Source organism: Corylus avellana, chromosome 3, assembly GCF_965113065.1.
Source record: "Corylus avellana chromosome 3, dhCorAvel1.hap1.2, whole genome shotgun sequence".
Taxonomy (NCBI): domain Eukaryota; kingdom Viridiplantae; phylum Streptophyta; class Magnoliopsida; order Fagales; family Betulaceae; genus Corylus; species Corylus avellana.
This window is the reverse complement of record NC_142492.1, coordinates 1,135,281-1,157,471: the sequence shown is the minus strand read 5'-3', so window position 1 is coordinate 1,157,471 and position 22,191 is coordinate 1,135,281. Positions and strand designations below refer to the sequence as shown.

Here is a 22,191-nt window from a genome sequence, read left to right as displayed (position 1 = left end):
GTGCGACGCCGATCTCCTCCGTGCCCGCTGTGCCGCCCACCATCCGTTGTCGAGTCTTTCCTCGTATCCCCCCGCGATGAGCTTCAACGCCACCTTTCGCGTCTGTTTCCGGCCAGCACGCGATTGGCTTCCTTCCGGCTGCCATTTCCCGCTTAGTGTGATTCTTCGGTTTTTTCCCTGTTATGTTGGTTTCCATTTGTTGTTTGTCCCTTTTTTTCTATTCTGATTGTATTTTTGTTTTAGTCCCTTTATTTCCCTGTACGCTTTTATTTCATGTTTTTGCTTGTAATAAGGCTCTATCCCCTCCCGATCTGCATGCGCGATGCCCTCTGGGTTATTTGCTATGGTCTAGACTTTTGGGTTATGGATGTAAACGTTATCTTGACTTTCGGGTCAATGAGGAGGAGTTTCGATTAGGGGTTTGTTTACCCTCAATTCCGATGAATAAGCACTACATATGCATTAGTTTGAGTCTGTTTGGCACAAATCTGTTTTTTAATATGAAGATTAGTCATGGGTTAGTAGATTGGTTTTGGGTCTGGAATGTAATACGTCATATGTGACGCTTGTAACCTCGTAATTTTGGCTATGGTTGCTTGTAAGAGCTTTATGCTCATGATTTCTATGAATGAGACTGATATGGAATCCCTTGAAAAAAAAAAAAAAAATCAGATAAGAAAATGAGCTTTTGAATTAGTAAATTGTTGAATACCTTAAAAAACTTAAATATGGGTTGTTGATTACCTTAAAAATATGGTATTTGCCGGATCTTTCGTTGATGCGGTCAATTCTTTCGGGGCTTTAAATACGCCAATACTCCCTCTGTTTTTGAATGATCATCCTTTGTTTCCAATTTTCTCGCTAGAATGATAGCATCTTGAACAAATTAATGTGCTATATTATTAGAACTAGCACATAACCCGCGCTATGCGCGGGATTCTTCATTATAATTTAATTTTAAAACTTAAACGCATCCTATCTTACTTTTCATTATAAGTTAAAATAGGTGTGTAAAAATACATACTAAAGGTTATACACTAGTAAATTACTGAACATGTATTTTTTTTTATTTTTATTTTTGAAATGTACCATACATCTACTTAATGAAAAGTATAAAAGAAAAAAAAAAAATAGTAAGAATGACACTTGAATTCTGATGATCAAAATATTAATAGAAAAATAGCTGGAAACTCTGATATTGTTGATGTGATACTTATTATATTGTAATACAAATAAAACCCAGAAAGTTCTAATAATTTTAGAAAAAATAGAGAGTAAAATAAACAAAAGCTTCCCTCTTCTCTTTAATACAAAATAAAACACACATTTCACTCAATATTTAATGCAATCAAATAAATTTCTTTCAACACTTCCAAAAAAATGCTAGAAAATTCGAGTAAATCAAAAAACGAAAAAAAAAATATATAATAAAATATAAGACCTCAATATTTTTGTTCTCTCTATCTCTCTTTTTTTCCTCTCTCTCAACGTCTCTCTCTCTCTCTCTCTCTTTTTCTCTCCAAGTCGTTCCACATCTCTCTCTCTCTCCTTTTTCTTTCCTCTCTCTCCATGTCTCTCTCTTTTTTCTCTCCAAGTCTTTCACTCTCATTCAACATCTCTCTCTCTCTCTCTTAATTTCAAAAAAAAAAAATCTCTCCCCCTCCACTCTCCAACATTAATATCTCTCCTCTTTTTTCTCTCCATCTCTAGATTTCTCTTTCTCCACTCTCCAACATTAGCAAAAACATCTATTGGCGTAAAAATTCAACTTGGAGGTAATTATTCTTCTTAACCTTTTTTTTTTTTTTTTTTTCAGACCAACAATGTTTTAACATATTCTAATTTATGTAAATTAAACTAAAATTAAAGGTCTTATGTTTTAGTTCATTTGAATGTTTGTGGATTTTTTTTTTTTTTTGGTGTAATTTACTCGGATTTTCAAGTATTTTTTTAAGGTTTTTTTTTTTTTTTTTTTTTTCTCTACTTTTGAAAGCAATATTATTTTGCTTATTTTTCTTTTAATATTAGGAATTATATAGGTTTTATTTGTATTAAAATAAGATAGATGATTTATTTGATTGTATTAAATCTTTATTGAAACATCAATTTTTTTGAAAGACTAAACCGATTTTTTAACTCATTATTTAAAAAACTGAACAGTTAAAAATTGAACGGTTCATATTTTTGTTCTCTCTCTATCTCTCTTTTTTTCCTCTCTCTCAACGTCTCTCTCTCTCTCTCTCACTCTCTCTCTCTCTCTCCAAGTCATTCACTCTCATTCCACATTTCTCACTTGAACTGGTTCATATCTCTCGCTCTCTCTCTCTCTCTCTCTCCTTTTTTCTCCTCTCTCTCCACGTCTCTCTCTCTTTTTTCTCTCCAAGTCTGTCACTTTCATTCAACATATCTCTCTCTCTTAATTTCAAAAAAAAAAAAAAAACATCTCTCTCCCTCCACTTTTCAACATTAATATCTCTCCTCTTTTTTCTCTCCATCTCTATCTTTCTCTTTCTCCACTCTCCAATATTAACAAAAACATAATCTATTGGCCTAAAAATTCAAGTTGGAGGTAATTATTCTTCTTAACCTTTTTTTTTTTTCCAGACCAACAATGTTTTAACATATTCTAATTTATATAAATTAAACTAAAATTAAAGGTCTTATGTTTTAATTCATTTGAATGTTTATGGATTTTGTTTTTTTTTTTTTTTGTTTTTTTGTTTTTTTTTTTGTGTAATTTACTCGGATTTTCAAGCATATTTTTAAGGTTTTTTTTTAAGATGCGTTTAAGTTTTTTTTTTTTTTTTTTTTTTTTTGACTGTAGTTTAAGTTTTAAAATCAAATATAATAAAGAACCATGCGCAGAGCGCGAGTTATATGCTAGGGTATCTATGTATAAATAGATACATAGATACTTCTTCTTCATATTTGTAGAGGTAACCAAAAAGAATTTTCCTTTAAAAATGCTTCTTCTTCATTTTTGTAGAACACTTATCATATCATTTTTGGATTTATCTTTGTGTATCTATATATAAATTTTTCACGACTGTAAATTAATTATTTTTATGTTCGTTTCTCTAGAAAGTTTCATTGTATTGAAATATAATAGGTATCACACCAATAAGATTCTATGTTTTAATTCATTTGAATATTTTATTAGATTTTTTTTTTTTTTTGATTTACTCGAATTTTCTAGCATTTTTTGGAAGTGTTGAAAGAAATTTATTTGATTGCATTAAATATTGAGTGAAATGTGTGTTTTATTTTGTATTAAAAAGAAGAGAGAAGCTTTTGTTTATTTTACTCTCTATTTTTTCTAAAATTATTATAACTTTATGGGTTTTATTTGTATTATAATATAATAAGTATCACATCAACAATATTAGAGTTTCCTACTAATTTTCTATTAATATTTTGATCATCAGAATTCAAGTGTCATTCTTGCTATTTTTTTTTTCTTTTATACTTTTCATTAAGTAGATGTTTGGTACATTTCAAAAAAGAAAAAAAAAAAAAAAAGAATACATGTTCAGTATTTATTGGTGTATAACCTTTAGCATGTATTTTCACACACATATTTTAACTTATAATGAAAAGTAAGCACCATAAAACTTAGGTCAATTTTTTTTTTTTTTTTTTTTTTTAAAAAAAGGGATGCAGGTGTTTTGTGCGTGTGTGTGTTTTTTTTTTTTTTTTTGAGGAGAATCTTTCATATTCATTCATTGAAAAAAAATCAAGAGCATAAAACTCTGATAAATTATATGCTGTAGACAAACTCAATCTGATACATAGGTAGCCCATATTCTCAATTTTTATTTTATCGGCCATAAGAGCAAAATTCTCACACTGAAACTAATCCTCGTTGACCCAAAAGTCGAGACAAAAACCTTCACCCCAAAGATCGCTCATGAAAGCAGATCTAAGGAGAAGTCAAACCCTTACTAAAAAATAACAAAAACACAATAAAAAACCAGCAAACAGCTACACAGCTGAGGAGAAGTAGGCGAAGCGCACTGGCCAACACGTGGTAGATAAGGGCGGATGGAGGCAACACAACATAAACAAATGGATGGCCAAAGCAATTGGACTAGTCGAAAAAACAAAACAAAAACAAAAAAAAATGAAAAAAGAAAGGAAAAAACAAGAAGGGGAGGGGGAGGAAAGAGGAGGGGAGTAGGGGGGGAGGGGAAAGAGGAGGGAGCACAGTTTTTTCTCTCTAGGTTTTCTCTAAACCTAGGGCCAAGTTCTTTGTTCACTTTGTAGGTGCTTTGTGTTAGGGTGAATGCTAATGACAAATACATAGCTGTTTATTTATTTATTAATTTTTTGCAATTCAAATAGGCCAATAACAACTTTTAGCTCCAAAATTAGCTCACAAACATTGCAGAAATAATAAATCAAGCAAGATACTAAATTTTTACGTAGAAAACTCTTCAATGCGAAGGAAAAAATCATGAGACTTAGTTCGGTTGAATCTTTTATTATTAACAGTAATGGGTAAAAGTGGAGGAACCTAATCAAATAAACCAAAATCTACTTGGATCTCAATGACGTCATTTTGGGTAGGAAGAAGAAAATATGGAGAATCAGATAGTGCAAGCACTACTTAGAAGGAAAAAAAGATAGTGCAATTAAGCACATATTTCCAACTCTCAGATAGTAGTAGCTATTGCTCAATCAGAAGGCTTGGCCTATTTTTCGATTTGATGTGATTGAAGCAATAAAGAATTTCTTTGCAAATGGTGTAAGCTTTTGGGAGTGGTAATTGTAACTATCATTACACTTGTTCCTAAGGTAAAGAGAAAGAGAAATGGAAAGCTAGATGCACTCTGAAAGTAGACATTAATTATGAAATTAAGAGAATTAAGTGTATGACTCTCTTAATTGGGTTTCATCATTCATTGACCTTTATAAAAAATTCTATGAAAGTTTCAAAGTAATTAGTCATTTTAAGGTGTTAACGCAAATGTAGCTAGCATTTTTCGCTAAGTTATTACAGCATTACTAACGTCCCTTTGTCTACTTGATTTCTTCAAAAGAAAAAAAAGATTTGCGTTAGATTTGTGTTCGGGTGATAAATTGTCACCTTATCTCTTTGTTATATATAGTAATGGAGGTTTTGACAAAGTTAATGACTAAGGCAGTGGAGGGAGCAAGTTTGTTCAAATTTCATCCCTAAGTACTCAAATTTACATATCACTCATTTTCGTTTTGCAGATGATTTCTTAATGTTAATCAGATGATGTGAAATCTTTAGCTGTTATTATTAAGGTGTTTGATCAGTTTAAGAGGCTAACAGGAAATATTTAGAAGAGAACTATTTTTCTATATTGGAGTTTCTAATGAAGTATGTTAGGTGTACAAAACTCTGCTTGTATAATCTCTTCATCACCTAAGTATTTGGTGTGAAAAAGAGATTGATATATATTTTGTAGTTTTTATTCTTATAGTCAGATGAACGTCATGACGTTCCTTGTTTGAAGCTCTAAAAAGCCTTGCGGTGCTCAATTGTTAGATGGTCGTCAAGTAACCGTCCTGACATCCGAGTCAAAATAAGTTTTGAGTAATGCTATAAAAAGGACTAGAGAATTCTCATATTTTACACATTTCTTTTATATTTTGAGACGCTTGCTAGCATTTGTTTTTCAATTTGCAATCGAATGACTTATGTTGTCCAAGTAGAAGATTGTTATATTTATTTCTTTCCTTTTTTGGTTCATAATGGGATGGGCCATTTTTGGACACAGAAAAAGAAGCCCATACTCTCACCTATATAAAATAAAGTTAGCCCAATAAATTCTATTATGAGTACTAGATTCCTCCACATACAAAATACACTGTTTCTTTCTCTAACAGCTACCAACACACAGGAAATCAAGCTGCTTAACTTAACACATCAATGAAGGGCCACAACAACTGAGGTGTACTTGTTTTTAACACAACTTCTTACACATACTGTGAACTAAAGAGAGTAAATTTTTCATAAATCTCACAGTTCATGACTGTGATTACTCAACTGGCAAGGGATTATATATAATTAAGCATTGGAATTAATTGCAGATCATATTTTGTTCTTACTGTAACTCCATAGAACTCAGTAATGTCCAATTCTTCATGCTTCATTCCATTGGGAAGTTTCCAGTCAAAATGGTACAAAAGCAGTGCAAGTGGAACCTCAACACTAACCAGGCCAAATGCCATGCCTGGGCATATCCTCCTTCCAGCTCCAAATGGGATAAACTCAAAATTAGTCCCCTTGAAGCCAATAGACCTATCAATGAATCTCTCTGGATCAAAACTCTAAGGTTCAGTCCAATATCTGGGGTCTCTTCCAATTGCCCATGCATTCACAATGACTTTAGTTTTGACAGGAATTTTGTACCCATTAATTTCACATTTCTCTCTGCACTCTCTTGGAAGTAACGGAGGAGCAGGAGGGTGTAATCTCAGGGTCTCCTTAACAACAAGCTTCAAATATTTCATCTCATCAATGGCTGTTTCATCAACTCTCCCTTTTCTGTTAAAGAGTTCTCTCACCTCTGCTTGTGCCTTCTTCATCACTCTTGGATGCTTTATCATTTCCGACATTGCACAGTTCAGGGTTGTGGCTGATGTCTCACCCCTGGCGGCAAAAATGTCCTGAAAGGTGTTATTCAATCACCACTTATCTCAAAAGTTTAAGTTTATGCTTGTAGCAAGAGATGAATTTAATCATTTAATTTATATTTCATCACACCCCATCACAATGGAGGTCAAACTTCACGGTGTTTGAATTCTGAACATCAGCTTTGATATCATGTTAAATCAATGCTTATCCTAAAAGCTTAAACTAATAAAAAGAGATAAATAGATTGATGAAGAGGTTTGAGTGGAATTGTGTGGAAGTAGAAAAGCATGATATATCAGCAGAAGGTGAATGAGATTACCATGATTACAGCCTTGATGTTGTCGTTAGTTAAGGAAAACTCACTGTCACCATGCTCCTGAAATTTTAAGAGAACATCTACCAAATCTTCTGCTGTTGCTGCAGCCTCTCCTGCTCTTGTTGTTGCCTTTGCTTCTTTGTGTTCATTGATCATGTTCTTCATTATATGAGAAATACATCTGCAATATTGAAACCTCCAGCCAACTCAATAGATTCCTTCACAATTGATATGAATTTATCTTGCTCTTGGCATGTCTTTCCGAAGGCAGCCCTGGAAGTAATGCCAAATATTATTGAAAACACTTTCTGGGTAAGATTGATTGGAGATCCAGCTTTGGAAGAAATCCATTTGATGAGACCTGACAGCTCTTCTTCTCTAAATGGTCGGGACTCGGGAAAGCTCTAGTATGCAAATTTTTCTTAGTTGTCTCCAGTAATGGCCATATGGTGCAAAGGCAATGCTTGTAGAATCATAAGACAGGATGGTTGAAGCTAGGATACTAGGCCTTGATGCAAAGATGGAATCATGGGTTTTCATCACCTCTTTGGCAAGCTCTGGAGATGAAACAACAATGGTGGAAACTTCCCCCAGTCGAACATGCATCAAAGGTCCATGTTTCTTGGCCAAGTCTCTTAGTGCACGATGGGGAAGAGAGCCAATGAAGTGGTGCATGCTTCCTATTATAGGTAGCTTCGATGGCCCTGGGGGTAGATTTAAAGTGGATCTGTTCCCTTTTTTTCAGGACCATTATAAACATCATGATCATAAACAGGATTGGGAAAGATAACAATTGGAACTCCATGATATGTGATCACTTGGAGGGTTACTGCTCATAATGGTGACATTGCATCTCATATTTATGCATTCTGTGAAGCCTTAGATCTAGTTAGAGTGTAAAATATTCTTTTCTTATTTTAAGTACTTTGGTTTCGACTTTCTAGGTTGGAAATATTCTCTCCTCATAATTTATGTTTTGTCTTCTACTAGGTTGTAATCTTGCCACTTTCTGAAAGAGGAGCTTCTTATGTCGATGCTATCCCTATTATTAAAAAAATATGTGATTTTTACATGCTCAAAGAACACATGTTATTATTATAGATTAGGTTGGAGGAAATCATTTTAATCCAATTTGAAAAAAAACTTTGCCCTAAAAGAAAATGGACGTCAATCTCACTACATTTTAGCAGAAACGACGTCCACTTCACACTATTTTCATCCTTCTAGTTCTATAGGAGAAGCCGCTAACCAATTATTTTTATCGTCTCATTATACTAACGACATTAAAAGTGACTATTGATCTACACAGTATCCAATAAGTTGTGCCAAAGTGGCATAATTTTCTCATACGATGTTACTAGTGACACATGTGAGGGTATGTATATTAGGAGGTATATATATCTCACACGTGAATGGTTATCTCTTATCGTGTTCGTGTATATATATATATATAAGCCAAGTTTTGACTTAAAGAATGCTTAAAATTGAATATCATAAAAAAGTGTGTTTAAGTAGAGAGAGATAGAGAGACGTACGTGGGTAATTGCAGGGCTTGACAAGAAAAACATAAACAAACAGTAGATTCTATGATTCATCATAATCGACATCTATATATATATATATATATATATATATATACACACATTAATGTTGAAGTGATGTAATATTTAAATACACGAAAGTCAAGGCATATAGCTGCAAAAAAACATTTTACAACATCCAATCCCTCTCTCCCCATATTTTTCTTTTAATGCCTTTCAACATTCAAAATTCTTTTTTTATGCATGCCTTCTAGATTTTACAACCTCTACATCACTCCACGTCTCTCTCTGTTTTGTTTATTTTATATATCATTCTTCAGGTTAACTAGTGTGTTTTTGTTTGACTTCTATTTCGTAATTGAGTATTATTTATATTCAATAATAGCACAATCCTCTGCAAAAAATTGTAATGGGGCTTATTTACTGTATTTGCATGTTCATTTTTTTTTTAAAATTGCATAGAGTTAAATTGAGAGTTTGAAATTTGAGGAGTCTTCTCAAAACAGGTGATAGTTCAAGTAGAACAAAATAGCTGCTGACGTATGCTGCTGGTTTTGGGACCAAAGGGAGATCCTGACATATGCTGCTGGTTTGTCTTTGGCAGAACAAGATAGCTGTATGATGTTTTTAATGTACTTCACCTAGGCATGTAGCAGTTCTCTTGCTTCATATGTCACGAACACCCTATAGCATTTTTTAATACACTGATCACCTTTATTAGCAATGCATTATTTAACTCAAAGAAATCCCATAACACATTGCAATAGATTTGTACATGATATGGCTATGATAAAGATCCAAAGAGCAATGAAACTTCTATATATCTTCCATTCTTGAGCTTAATTATTCAACTGGCAACCGGATAATATGGAGTGGGAATCAAGTGCAGATCTGCTTTTCTTCTAGCTCTGAGGCCTGAGGTCTCAGCCATGTCCATGTCTTCATGCTTCATTCCATCAGGAAGTTTCCAATCAAAATGGTACAAAAACATTGCAAGTGCAAACTCAACACTGACAAGCCCAAATGTCATCCCTGGGCAAATCCTCCTCCCTGCTCCAAATGGGATAAATTCGAAATTTGTCCCCTTAAAATCTATAGGGTTATCAAGGAATCTCTCTGGATCAAACTTCTCAGGTTCATTCCAATATTTGGGGTCTCTTCCAATTGCCCAAGCATTAACAATGACTTTAGTTTTGACAGGAATTTCATACCCATTAATTTCACACCTCTCTCTAGATTCTCTAGGAACTAGCAGAGGAGCAGGAGGGTGTAATCTCAGGGTCTCCTTAACAACCAACTTCAAATACTTCATCTCATTCATGGCTGTTTCATCGGCCTTCCCATTTCTATTGAAGACTTCTCTCACCTCAGTTTGTGCCTTCTTCATCACTGTTGGATTCTTAATCATTTCTGCCATTCCCCAAGTCATGGTTGTGGCTGATGTCTCACTCCCAGCACTGAACATGTCCTGAAAGGGATCAATGAAGTTTGAATCATGCACTTCCAAAAAAAAAAAAAAAAAATCCCTTTAAAGCAATAGAAAGAAAGATATCTGAGTGACTCCAAGTAGGTTCTGAGAGAAAGAAGAAAGAGAACACGAGAAGATAAAGATTTATGGGTTGTTTGGTATTAGACACGCTCGTCCATCATTAGGGAAGAGCTCAAAAGAACTATATCTTGCTCTTATTTTTTGATGAAGTTTACGATACAAAAAAACTCGTATTTATAGGAAAATTGGGGTCGGTGAAGATAATGATAATTATGGTAATCATGATATCAGCAAAAGGTGAATATAATTACCAGGATTACAGCTTTGATGTTGTCGTTAGTTAAGGAAAACTCACTTCCACCATGCTCTTGAAAGGATAAGAAAACATCTACCAAATCTTCTATGGCTGCAGCAGCCTCTCCTGATTTTGTTTTTGCCTTGGCCCCTTTATGTTCATTGATGATGTTTTCCAGCACCCTGTCAGCTACTTGATGCAACCTCTCAAGTTTTATCCTCATCCCACTGATCAGATGAAGCAGTTTAACAGAAGGAAAAACATCTGCAATTTCGAAACCTCCAGCCACCATAAAAACTTCCAGCACAGCCGACAGGAATTTGTCTTGATCTTTGCATTGCTTACCAAAGGCTGCCCTTGCAGTAATGATAGACATGGTTGAAAACAATTTCTCTGTGAGATTGATAGAAGATCCTGCTTTTGAAGCAATCCATTTGATGAGGTTTGACAGCTCTTCTTCTCTAATTGGTCGGAAAGTTCAACACGTTTTGAGCTTAAAAGCTCTAGCACACAAATTTTTCTTAGTTGTCTCCAGTAATTGCCATATCGAGCAAAGACAATGTCTGCAGAATCATAAGACATGATTTCTGAAGCTAGAATGCTAGGCCTTGTTGCAAAGTTAGAATCATGGGTTTTCATCACCTCCTTGGCTAACTCTGGAGATGAAACTGCAATGGTGGGAACTTCTCCCAGCTGAAGATACATGAGAGGACCATGTATCTTGGCAAGGTCTCTCAATGCACGATGGGGAAGAGAGCCAACCAACTGGTGCAAGTTTCCCATGATAGGAAGCTTCCATGGCCCTGGGGTAGATTTGAGGTTGAGTTGGTTTTGGATGATCTCTTGCTTATTTTCAGTGCTGCAAAGATAAAGAGAAAGAAGGTGAGCAGGATAGGAAAGGGGAACATTTGGAGCTCCATGTGAGGAAAGTAGCTAGTTAGAACTGTGGATGAGAATTACTGCTTCTCTCATGCATCCATATTTATGCCTTCTGTGGAGCCTTGGTATCTTGATTTCTGGTTTGTCTTCTACTTGATTGGTATCCTGCATTCTTCCTACTAGAAAAAGCAGCATATTGTTGATGCCCCTTCCCGGAGAAATGCTACATGCACTTTTAAGTGCTTACTCTTAGGTACATTTCTTGATATGATAGTAAAAATTACCATCAAATCCACAAAATTTAATAGTGATTTTCACTGTACTGCATGTAGCATTTCTCCATTCCCTAGCTACTTTGTCTTTGTGTTTGTTAAAATTTTTATTTTCTGTCTTTCAAAGCTTTAGTTTAGACCTCAATTATGAAATAGCTCAATTAACCAAACAAACGATTATTAAATTAATCGCCACATATATTACCACCACAATGAGAGTAAGCAAAAATAAATAACACAAAGATTTGGTGAGGAAGTATAAACTTTTTTGAGTAACTCTTCGAAAAGTAAAACCATTATAGGAGCCAGCAACTCCAAATGCATCTACTATAAAAGGCTTATGTTGTAGGTTTTCTACTTATAAAAGACTTATGTTGTTACCGTCATAAACTTGGTTGATCATGCACTAGGGTTTCGAGTGAAAAAACTACATATTGAACGATGGATCAAGCTACTCCAAACTTCAATTCTTGATGTTTCTTCAACCGCATTTTGATCCCGACTCAGCCTAAACCTAAGGCTTACTAACTAAGCATGTTCTGACACTAAATTTGTCAACACTAAAAACCTTAACAGGTTTTTTTTTTTTTTTTTTGGCAAAACAGAAATATTAACTAACAACCCAAATACTAGAAACACAAAAACAATATTCACATTTATATTACATCAAAACACTTTTTCAAACAAAAAAACACCCCCTTAAAACACATTAATAAAAATAAAAAAAAAAATAAAAAATTAAGAGTATATTTGTTAAAGTGTTTGGGGGTGTTTTTTATTTTTTATTTCAAAAAATATTTTTAGGTGACATAAAGTGAAAACAAATTTTCTTTGAAAAAAGAGAATTATGTATATTGGGCTGTTTGTTAAGATGAACAAAGTAAAACACAGACAAGACATCACAAAAAAACACTTCTGCCGGTCTCAACTAGCTAGTTGCGAGTAAGACCTTCTTAATTTGAGGTGAATGTCTTGTGGCACTTGTTCTATGCATCCTAGCCGTTTGTTATAGTAATCCTGAGCATGAGGGTCCCTCCAATTCCAAATAGAGAAGGGCAAGTAAATCTTACGATCAATTTTTTACTCCTATGCATAACAATAATTAAAGCCAACAATTCATGATTGGTTTACTCTTTCCAAGGTATTAGAAGATGGTAAGCACACATACAATATTGCTATACTAATTATACACTCAAATTTGCTTTAAATTAATTAATGATTAAAATTGAATGAGCATTAATAAAACTTATTGTTTTGTCTACTGTTCTTATATTGGACTCAGTGGCAGAGCCATATGAAGGCCAATGATGGTTATGACCCCACCAAAAATAAAAAGAAACTGAATTTTTAAAGAAAATGTTATGTCATGCATTATTATTCTAATCGTACCAATACCAATAATCTTGTAGGTTACATTTTCTAATCAAGATTGAGCCACCACTGATTGACTTATAGGTACTAAACAAATTCTTTTTAGGGCACATAAGACCCACTTATCATTAAAGCGATTATCATGAACACTAGCTTGAATTGTTGCGACAAATTAATTTTTTATCCCGATACTAATTTATTATGACAAAATAATTTTTTCATATCACAAAGAAGCAGAAAAGAACAAAATAAAATAAGTCAATCATGCTAAATACCAAGATTTATGTGGTTTAGCTTAACAAGCCTATACCTACAAGCAAAGACGACTATGAGAAAATATCATTAATAAAAAAAATTAAAAAAAAAAAAAAAAGAGTAAAAATAATAATAAAGAAAAAAATTACTAGAAACCAAAGTCCTAATATACCCAAATCCACCTCTCACGAGTGGCTGCTCTGTCTCTCTCACCATCTCACAATATGGCTCAAGCATAGTAAGAAACTTTGTTGCGGGCGGCTATCTTCACTGTCTCTCACACTTGTTCAATGAATCGCCGAAAAGAATACTCTTTACAGAAGTGAGAGGCGGCTAAAAGATCTCCTAATTGTGGTAGGAGAAGGGAAACACGCCACTGCTCTCCTTCTTGAAAGAAAGAAGAAAAAGAGCAAACTTGGAGCCCACGATGATCAAAATCAAGTCACACCTGACGGCACACTAGACATGAATGTCATTAACGGTGTGGTCAATTTGGTAGCTCTCTGAAGTTTTCACAAGAAGTGACGGCTTGTGCAGATTTCATCATTGGCTGCCAACATCTATTTTAGTTTGTGTTTGTTGGGATTTTGAAAGGGTGGGGAATCCAGCTCATGAGTGGCTTTCTGATCATCTAAAGCTTTTAACTGGCTTGAATTTAGCTTCTTTCATAGTCTGCAACCTTTTCAAGCCTAATCTCTGGAGCCTTTGGTGATGAACATACTGCGATTAAACAATCTTTACTACATAATGCAAATGCGTCGAGGATGTGGGAAATGAATTTTGTGAAGATGACTTTACCAGGAGAAACAAGAAACAAGTTGGGAAACTGGCAGAAATTTTTTGTTAAGTTTCAAGCAAACTTAATTTTCAAACGCTGTCATACATTTCCACGTAAATTTGCAGCTCTTTTCCTCCATAGCCTTGGCAATTTTCAGGTTCTGCATAATTTAATTTGCATACTCTTCTTCCCTTCTGGAAAAAATCACATAAATCCCAGTGTAATCTCAATTGTGGAGGGGAGAAGCAAATGGCTCATTTTATACACCCATAATTTTCTCTGCTTCAACTACCTCTCCTCCTCATTCTCTCAACTAGATGTCAGGAGAGTACTTGCATATATGCCCCAACTGCTTATATCTACATGGTTTCTACTTCCATCATAGGCGGATGGTGAAAGCTAAACAATCTCACAGTAGTCCTCTTTGTTGCAGTGATTTGCACACGTCTTCAGTTTATCACGATCTATAGTCTATACCCTTCTATTCAGACTAAACCTTTCCCCAAATCTTCATCCATGATGGTGAAAACCTTGACTTGGCACAAGTAAAGCTGGACTACTTCCCCCAGCAAGTAAAAAAGTGGAACTTCCTTTATTGCTTCTCCAAGACACTTTGATATACTACCAACAAAAAAGAAAAAATCAACAAACAACTTCAAATACAAAACACTCAAAACTACTTGTACGTTTATATAAGTCACAACACTTCTCAACCAAAAAGCAAAATTATCAAACGAACCTAGAAAAAATGGAGATGGGGATAGGCACGACCATTCACAATCACAACAAGCAACCCACTTCACCAAATTATGGACTTCAAAATTGGCTAATCTACGTAAATGACAGACCAGAAACACCATATCCTTCAGAATGGGACATATATCATAAATCGCAGACTCAATAAGCCAAGAGGTTTTTCAACCCTGTTGCAACCTGACCTTATAACTGAAAGTGAATCGCCTTGGAGAATCATGCTATTCACAAGTACTCAGCCTTTGATTCACAAAATCACATCCTGATCATAAGAAAACAAAAATAGTACTAATAATAATTAAGATAATAATAATAAAAAGAAGAATAAAGAAAGCAGGAAACCATCCCATAACAAAAGAAAAAAAAAACTTTATATAGCAGCACATGATCACAGACAGTCATGGCAGGTTGTAATATTACAAACATAAAACAGCCCTTCAACATAGATACATTAGCAGCTTAAGGGTACCCTGTTTGCTACTAGGAGAACTTCTATTCTCACTTACAACACAGACAAGAAACCCGGGTTATAAGAAGCTAATCAGAATACAAAAGGAGCATAAGAAAAAAAACTGAGACATGCCCCTAAATAACATAGTCAGACCACTCATGTATATGTGAAGTATGGTCCATAGTTAAACCAGGAATCTTATCAAGCTTAACTGGGTTGTCCTTCCCCCCAACCAATCTAGCTGGGTTCCCAACCGCTGTTGTCCTAGGTGGAACATCCTTAAGCACAACCGAACCAGCCCCAATTTTAGCCCCATCCCCAATCCTAATATTCCCCAGAATACAAGTCCCTGCCCCTATCAACACCCCATCACCAATCTTTGGGTGCCTGTCCCCACAAACCTTCCCAGTCCCTCCCAATGTCACATTGTGCAAAATTGACACATTGTTCCCAATCACAGCCGTCTCTCCGACCACCACACCGGTGGCATGATCGAGCAATATCCCACGCCCAATCTTAGCTCCCGGATGGATATCCACCGCAAAAACCTCAGACACCCTGTTCTGAACCAATAAAGCCAAGACCTTCCTGCCTTGTGACCACAGCTTATGTGCCACCCTATGTGCTTGGCAAGCAAGAAACCCTTTGAAATTCAAGAAGCAATGCACGTAGCTTATACAAGCAGGGTCCCTCTCCTTCACTGCTCTCAGATCATCCTTCACGGCCCCCGTGATTTCCACATCCCCCACAAGTACCCCCACGAAAAGATCGAAAAGGGTACCGCTAGGAAGACTCGAATTGCTCAGTTTCATTGAAAGATGATTGGCCAACGCGCTCTCCAATGAACTATGCGACCAGATCGAATTGTAATAGTAATTTGTCAATATGGGTTCCTGCTCCACATCGAACCGAGCTTCTTCTTTCATTTTCAGCCATAGATCAACGATGTGTTCATCTTCGTCTTGATCAGCCTCGTCTATGTTCGTATCCGGGCAAATGGGTACGCAGGAAACGTGTCGGCAGAATTCCACGTAGTTGTATTCATTGTCGTCGATTTGAGACCTGTTTGGGTCGCGGGAAACTGGTTTGGGTTCAGTTATGGAGGTTCTTGAAGCTCCAACACAAGCGGCCATCAAATTCTTGTGGTGTTTGGGGACCGTGAAAATCGGTGGTAAAGTGCGGGGACGAAAATTGGGCGAGGGAACATTTGGGATTAAGAGTAAAGGGGAGGTCTTGTTATATAAGGAAAGGGACAAGCGGCGACCCAAGACCAGAACTTTCATGGAAAATTATTCAAATTTTCTCGGGAAATTTTTTGTGTGTATGAAAATAATAAGATAAGAAAGTAATATTGTTTATTCGGATATTCCGTCGAGAAATGCGTGTCGCATGCAGTAAGAGGGAGAGGATTTATAGAGTTTCAAGGAAAGCGTGGTGGACCATCTAAGAAATTTTTATTTTTTTTTATTTTTTTAATCTTTTTTATATGCCAAATTAATATTTTATAAAACATATTGTAAAACACGCCAAGTATTAGAAGGAGGCTTAATGGCTGCTAGTGAAAAAAAATCTTCTCCATTTTATATAGGCAGGTCGGTTTCACCTTTGTGTATTAGGCTTTGGAGAATCCCGCCACCCGAAGGGGCGGAATTAGACTTTTAGGTATAAGGTGAGCAAAATTAAAAAAAATTGGGGGAGCAAACTATCAAGGGGTTATAAGGCCTATCTACTCCAGGTGTAAGCCCTTGATGGTTGCTTAAAGTAGACGAGCCTTATAGATCTAGCGAATGCTATGTATATCAATAGCTTCCCAATTTTTTGAGCTGACCTAACTATATCCATGAAAATTTTAACCAGTAGATTAATTGCCAACAAGTTAGCCCTAAGGGCCAGCAAGGGCTAGGTACACAACATGTGGTTACAAAGTAAAAGAAATTTCATATCAATTGGGACAATGAGAAAAGGGAATAAGAATAAAAGAATACATTTGAAAGGTCGTTTGAGTAAATCATATGCCCCATTCCACTTCCAAAAGGATGTTGTAGGGTGAGTACACTTTTTATTTGAAGTATTTTATAAACTTGCGTGTTAGTTTACATAACACTTATCATTTTAATTATTAAATAATTAAATTTTCATATCAAATGATATTTATGTTGTGCTACGCATGTAGACTGATACGTGAGTTTTATAATGAGTTATAATTAAAACTCAATTACTTTTTAAATTATCACAAGAGTTTGTAAAGAAATTTTAATAAAAATTATAAAACTCTAAACATTTTTTATACAAAACATACATGTTCCATTTTTTATTATTATTATTTTTTTTTAGGGAAATGATAATCACTTCATTCAAAGAAAAATGAAAAATTGATTTTATAATTACATAAAAAGTACATGAATAGATAATATCTCATTCCATTTTCGTAAAAATGTTTTAGTAGGGACATTAAAAGCATCAACTTTTTTTTTTTTGGGTAATGGGCAATTATAATATTGGAACAAAGGACAACAGTTATCTCCCTTAAAAAAAAGGGGACATCAATAATGGCTTAAGATAGTAACACATCCCAAGTTACAATAAAAAAAATAAAATAAAATCATACTCTAATATTAGAGACCGTGTAAAAGTTGATACGTATACGCAAGTTGTTTACTCTATTTCCTCGTAATTTCAGCTTTATTTGGTAATAATTTTTTTCTTTTTTTTTTTTAAATAAAAGCAGTAACAAACCACGCAAAATACATAACTCTCACAATTATTTTTATATTTATGTTACATCAAAACAATTTTTCAAACAAAAAACTTCTTCTATAAAGTATTAACAAAATCAAGAACAAAAGTTCTTAAAGGGGACACAGGTTTTATAAAGAAGGATTTAGATTCCATATAATGAGATTTTGTATAATTCTGTGAGATTTTATTCGGGCTCAACCTACTCAAATGGATGTTCAAATAAATTAAGCAAGTGAAATTCAAGCAAGCTCTACAACAAGGTAATTTTCTTGCAAAGAATTTATGTCCTTCAAAGAGGGCCGTCGTGGAGTGGAGTAGACCAATTAGCTTGTTTGAAGTTTGAAATTTTCTAAAACTTGTTTGTTATTATTGATGCTTTATCAGAGTTTCTCGAAGTTATTTAGACCATTGACTTTGCTCACCAAAATTTTACCCCACGGTCATGGGGTGGCCGACCATCCCCAATGGGTATATAAAAAACAACTTTTTTAAAAAATTTGATTTAGAAACAATTTATTGAACTTACATGTATTTAAAAATACATGTAAATTAACTCAAAAAAAAAAGTGCATACTAAACGGCCGTGACGCATGAGATGACGCGGCGCTTTGAAATTTCTTTTTAATTTGTGGATGATGATTTGATCGGACGGACGGAAGACACGGGTTTGGCGGCTTGACTACGTTACAGAAAAATGGTTGACTTTCTTACGTAACCAATTACGTCTTGATTTACGCACGTGATAGGGAATTAATAAGCCATCTTTTACTATTTTCTTACTTTTGGGATTTGGCACCATTCATGTCGACATAATAACAGTAAATTTTTAAACAAAATGACGAAAATACTTTATTTGGAAATGTTTTTTTTTTTTTTTTTTTTTTAAAGGTGGATTTAAAACATAAAAAACAAGAAAAAATCACTTTTTTTTTTTTTTTTTTAACATCAACAAAGAAATTACGACAAATTACAAAAGGCTGGACAACCCAACAATAAGCCTCAAATTGACCAAATTAGTGTAAGTAAACAAAAATAAAAAGAGAATGCATCAAATAAATAACGTGGTATTATTGATTCTTGGCACACTGACCAAGAACCATGGCCACCAATTAAGGTGGTTTGACATGGTGCACCAAAGATGGTGCAACCAAGAGCACTGCAACAACACACCTGAAGGAGTGCCACAGAAACATAGAAGACACTGATGACGGTCAAATTAAAGCCAACGAAAAAAAATACTAGCACAAAATTTAAAGAACACCGCAAAACGATTTGCAACCAGAACGAGAGAGCACCATAACTGGTGGTAAGGGCATCCAAAGCCCTAAAGCTACAACAAAAACAAAGAAACATACGAGGAAAATGCAAAAAAAACACCAACAAGATTACAAGAAAATTTAGAAATAGTATTAAAACAAAAAATAAACCTCAAAAATAAAGACACCAACGATAAAGAAGATGGAAGATAGAGCATGCAAACCACTTGCCGGCGCGTGATAAAATCGTTAAACTAAACGGACCAAGATACACTGACAAGGCGACGACCCCAAAATCCCATTCACGGGTTCCTTTATTCTTCACTATTCCTTAAGAATCGATTCTTGCTTTTAAATAATTTTAATCTAGAAAAAGCGATATTTTTCTTATTAATTGTTTATAAATTTTGAGCAAATATAACAACATGATGCCAACACATATCTTTCTCTGCCTCACACTTATTGCATTTCTACTTCTTTTTAAAAGTATGTGTACGGAAAGTTGATCAATTTATTCTAACCGAATTTAATTATTTATTTAAATTAATATTTTAACAAAAAAGACATCCACACTTAAAAGTATGTTTCTAGATCACACAATATGTCTTGAAGAATGATAGAAGAACAGGGAGACCTGAAGGTATTACAGGAACAGGGAGAGCTACAAGCATGCTGACTGAGGCAGTGAGATAATGAGAGTAAGGTGATAATTCATATTCATGTGTCGGGTTTAGATCGTGTGGAAGAATGAGTATAAGATTACTTAGGTAAATCATAATTCGGTAATTTTGTTCAACCTAATCTGATCCTTCAACCATAATTCATTAATTTCTTGTCGAATTCGTGGGTTAAATGAGAGGGTACCTTAGAGTAGTAAGATTATCTAAAGGGGGATTTGTGTTTCTCTGCATTAAACGCTCTCTTACAAATGTATACACTGAGATTTCATTTGAGAGAGAACTTCTGTTCTCTAACAATACAAAGAAAACCCAAATACCAAAGAAGCAAAAAATTGTGAATGGGGCTTCAAATAACATAATCAGACCACTCAACAATATGTGAAGTATGGTCCATGCTTAAACTAGGAATGTGATGAAGCCTAAATGGGTTAGCCTTGCCTCCAATTACCAGTCTAGCAGGGTTCCCAACTGCGGTGGTTTTTGGTGGCACTTCTTTCAGCACCACTGAACCAGTCCCAATCTTGGCACCCTCACCAATCCTAACATTCCCCAACACATTACTCCCTGCCCCTATCAACACTCCATCTCCAATCTTTGGGTGCCTGTCCCCAGCATCCTTGCCAGTCCCTCCCAAAGTCACATTATGCAGAATTGACACATTATTTCCTATCACTGCCGTCTCTCCAATCACAATTCCCGTGGCATGATCGAGCAATACCCCGCGTCCGATCTTTGCCCCCGGATGAATGTCGACCGCAAACATCTCGGATATCCTGTTTTGGATCAACACTGCAGAAGCCTTCCTGTCTTGTAACCATAGCTTATGTGCAGCCCTATGCGCTTGGCATGCAAGAAACCCTTTAAAATTTAAGAAACAGTGCACGTAGCTCATGCATGCTGGGTCCCTTTCTTTCACAGGCTTCAGATCATCTTTTACAGCTCCCATGATTTCATCATCTTCCATGAAAACACCAACAAACAGATCAAAAAGGGTATTCATGGGAATGATAGAGTTGCTCAGCTTGATTGATAGGTGGTTCGCCAGCGCACTCTCCAGTGAATTATGAGACAAGATTGAACTGAAATAGTAACTGGACAGTATTGGTTCTTGCTGCACATCTATACTGGCCTCTTTCATTTTCATCCATATATCATTTTTTTCCCCCCTTCAATTTCTTTGACGATGATTCTGCATGTTTGATTTTGTTTTTCTTGGTTGTGGCCAGAGGGTGTGCAGGAAAGAAGATTTATAGAACTGGGCCTATAGAATTTCATGTAGTTGTACAGGGAACTTTCTCCATGGGATCGATCTGAGCGGTGGTTTAGTGTTGTTTCGGACCTTTCGGTTCTTGGGCCGCCTACACAGGTTGTCATAGGTATGTATGGCTTGTGGTTGTACCTGGTTTTGATGGGTTCGAGAAGGATTGGCAAACCAAGGAAACAACCAGACATAGAGAGAGAGAGAGAGAGAGAGAGAGATGTGGCTTGGAGAATTCGATTTACTCTTATGGCCATATATAGAGGTAGAAATTGTGATTGTAATTGATGAAATTGTGCAGGGAATAAAGAAGGTAAATGCAAAAGAAACGAAACGAAACGAAAAATTCAATAGGGAAAAAAGAGACAAGAAACTTTAGGAATGGATTCTTTTTGTTGATTATGACATAAGAGGATATAGAATATTTCATATCCAAAATGCTCTGGGTCTCAAATATATTATGGTAAGGGCATCTTCAAAGGTATGAAGCTTCTCATTGCACATTCACACACTTGTGGTCTTACAATCTTGGACTAGTTAGCTACACTGAGGAGAAAACGGCACATCGTTTAGTTTTACATTTTCTCGCCCTTATTTATTATTATTTTTACTAGCACAGCATCAAATTCGTATTACAGTCCACTAAACAGCATTACTCTATGATTAGATGGGATAAAATTTTCCTTTAAACTGGACTCTAAAAAATTCCTCTAACTTAATCTGTCTCACAACACATTATTCTTACATGGGTAGATGTGAGTTTGAAATTGAAAGAATTCTTTCAACCCAATTTGAATGAAGACTTTGTCCCTTTAGATGGGGTTGCTTTTTCTAATTTGCAGTTGAAGCTAAAATCCAAGTAATTGTGCCTCAAACGAAAGAAAGGATTCAAACCAATAATGTCCATTCGTTATTTGGATAAGATTTTGGGATTGAAGAAGAACCCCATCTTTCATGACTGTTAGGAAAATGATTTTGTCAATCCAGAGTAAGTGCCAATACAAAGGAGTACTAGAGAACAACATAATAATACTTGGAGTATGCTTCACGTCATCCTAATAATCGGATGTCTTCTTATACCTACAAAAATAGAAGAAGCACTACTTGTGTGGAGTGGAATGAGTTTTTGTCAATGGAAGAGGGAAGAGGTGGGGAAGAAGCACTTCTTTTTCAGTTTCAGAATTCTACTCATGACTTTGGCAAGACTAGCATGCGCGCCAAGCTTCTCATCTTTTTTCTTCCTTTTACAAG

The 22,191-nt window shown here is 35.2% G+C and overlaps 1 protein-coding gene and 3 pseudogenes across 1 annotated transcript; all 4 read right to left on the bottom strand.

The window, feature by feature from the left end:
• Positions 1-6,008: 6,008 nt before the first annotated feature.
• On the bottom strand, positions 6,009-7,728 carry LOC132176263 (cytochrome P450 71D11-like; annotated as a pseudogene).
• A 1,583-nt stretch (positions 7,729-9,311) lies between these two features.
• On the bottom strand, positions 9,312-11,135 carry LOC132174602 (premnaspirodiene oxygenase pseudogene; annotated as a pseudogene).
• A 3,770-nt stretch (positions 11,136-14,905) lies between these two features.
• Positions 14,906-16,374, bottom strand: LOC132174805 (serine acetyltransferase 1, chloroplastic). The gene has a single exon (XM_059586487.2). The coding sequence runs from the start codon at positions 16,288-16,290 to the stop codon at positions 15,142-15,144; it is 1,149 nt and encodes a 382-aa protein (XP_059442470.2). The 5' UTR covers positions 16,291-16,374; the 3' UTR covers positions 14,906-15,141.
• Positions 16,375-20,028: 3,654 nt separating this feature from the next.
• Positions 20,029-21,142, bottom strand: LOC132176293 (serine acetyltransferase 1, chloroplastic pseudogene; annotated as a pseudogene).
• Between the last annotated feature and the right edge of the window lie 1,049 nt (positions 21,143-22,191).